The sequence below is a fragment of the Propithecus coquereli genome, unplaced genomic scaffold, assembly GCF_000956105.1.
Source record: "Propithecus coquereli isolate 6110/MARCELLA unplaced genomic scaffold, Pcoq_1.0 Scaffold494, whole genome shotgun sequence".
NCBI classification, from domain to species: domain Eukaryota; kingdom Metazoa; phylum Chordata; class Mammalia; order Primates; family Indriidae; genus Propithecus; species Propithecus coquereli.
This window is the reverse complement of record NW_012150774.1, coordinates 359,060-360,184: the sequence shown is the minus strand read 5'-3', so window position 1 is coordinate 360,184 and position 1,125 is coordinate 359,060. Positions and strand designations below refer to the sequence as shown.

Genomic DNA, 1,125 nt, shown 5'->3' with positions numbered 1-1,125 from the left:
AAGTAGACAATGCTTTCGTGATTCTTACTGCCCTTGCCTATGTCCCAGAGAGATGACCTTTCCAAGTGGAATAGAAATCCTATGCTTCCACTAGAACAAAAATTCTTACTAGGCCACGTTTGTCTTCTCTAATTTTATTATTGATAAAATTGTCTCACATACCATAAGCACTGACAATTATTAAATATGGTAGACCACATCGTAAGCTATGATTTCTTCTCAAAGAAATGAATATTGAATCAAATTTTAATTTTTTACTTCAGACTATAAACATTTATTTTTATTATCTTGGGATGTTTACTTATAACTCTGTATCCCCTCAAAATTCCTTTTTGTTCATGATATTTACCAGAGAAATGGAGAAGTACAGAAGAGGCCTTCAAATCTTTCACAACTTACTTCACTATTTTAAAAGGAATACTATAAAGAATGACACATATCCCTTTAGGAATCTATAAGAAACAATTTAACATAATTAACAATTTGTTTTTCTTAGTGCTTGATAAGAGGGACTGCAAAACAATTAATTACTCATGTTTAATTTACCACCAATTTATGCAAATGCTGCTTATAATTAGAAATGTGTAAGTACGTACTTTAAATTCAAACGCAGAAAGTTGAGCTATGTTCTCTTGGAGCCAGTACTAATTCTCAGATGTTATTAAATATCTTTTTCTTCTCTAGTGCTTCAATGGATGATATGATTTCCTAGTATTGGAAGAGATATTTACACACATCTGTTTTTAGCAGGAAGTAGCTTAGGCAAAGATAATAGGATTCATTCTGTTTCAGGAGTGGAGATAAGAGCTTTTGTTCAGCCTCTGCCTCTCTAACTGTGACTGATCATGTGACTGTATTTCTTTGTATTTTCAGCATTATGTGGAGGAGACGTTAGAGGGCCTAGTGGAACAATCTTATCACCTGGTTACCCAGAATTTTATCCAAATTCTCTGAATTGTACATGGACTGTTGATGTAACCCATGGAAAAGGTAAATTGCCTCATGCAACAATAATTGGGCTATCTTCTGAATTTTCATTGAGTCTATTTTTATTTCATTGTCCCTTACAATGTCATTTTACATAAACATTTTACAAAAACATATCAGTACTAAAATATGCTAAAA

General features: G+C 32.4%; 1 protein-coding gene across 1 annotated transcript in view; it reads left to right on the top strand.

The window, feature by feature from the left end:
- Window positions 1-1,125, top strand: part of LOC105819659 (CUB and sushi domain-containing protein 3) — a gene marked incomplete at both ends in the record, with an annotated part of 761,280 nt that overhangs the window by 411,769 nt on the left and 348,386 nt on the right. The window contains one exon of the mRNA XM_012655960.1: window positions 874-990. Coding sequence (XP_012511414.1) covers window positions 874-990 — 117 coding nt within the window. The remainder of the gene's footprint in view (window positions 1-873; window positions 991-1,125) is intronic.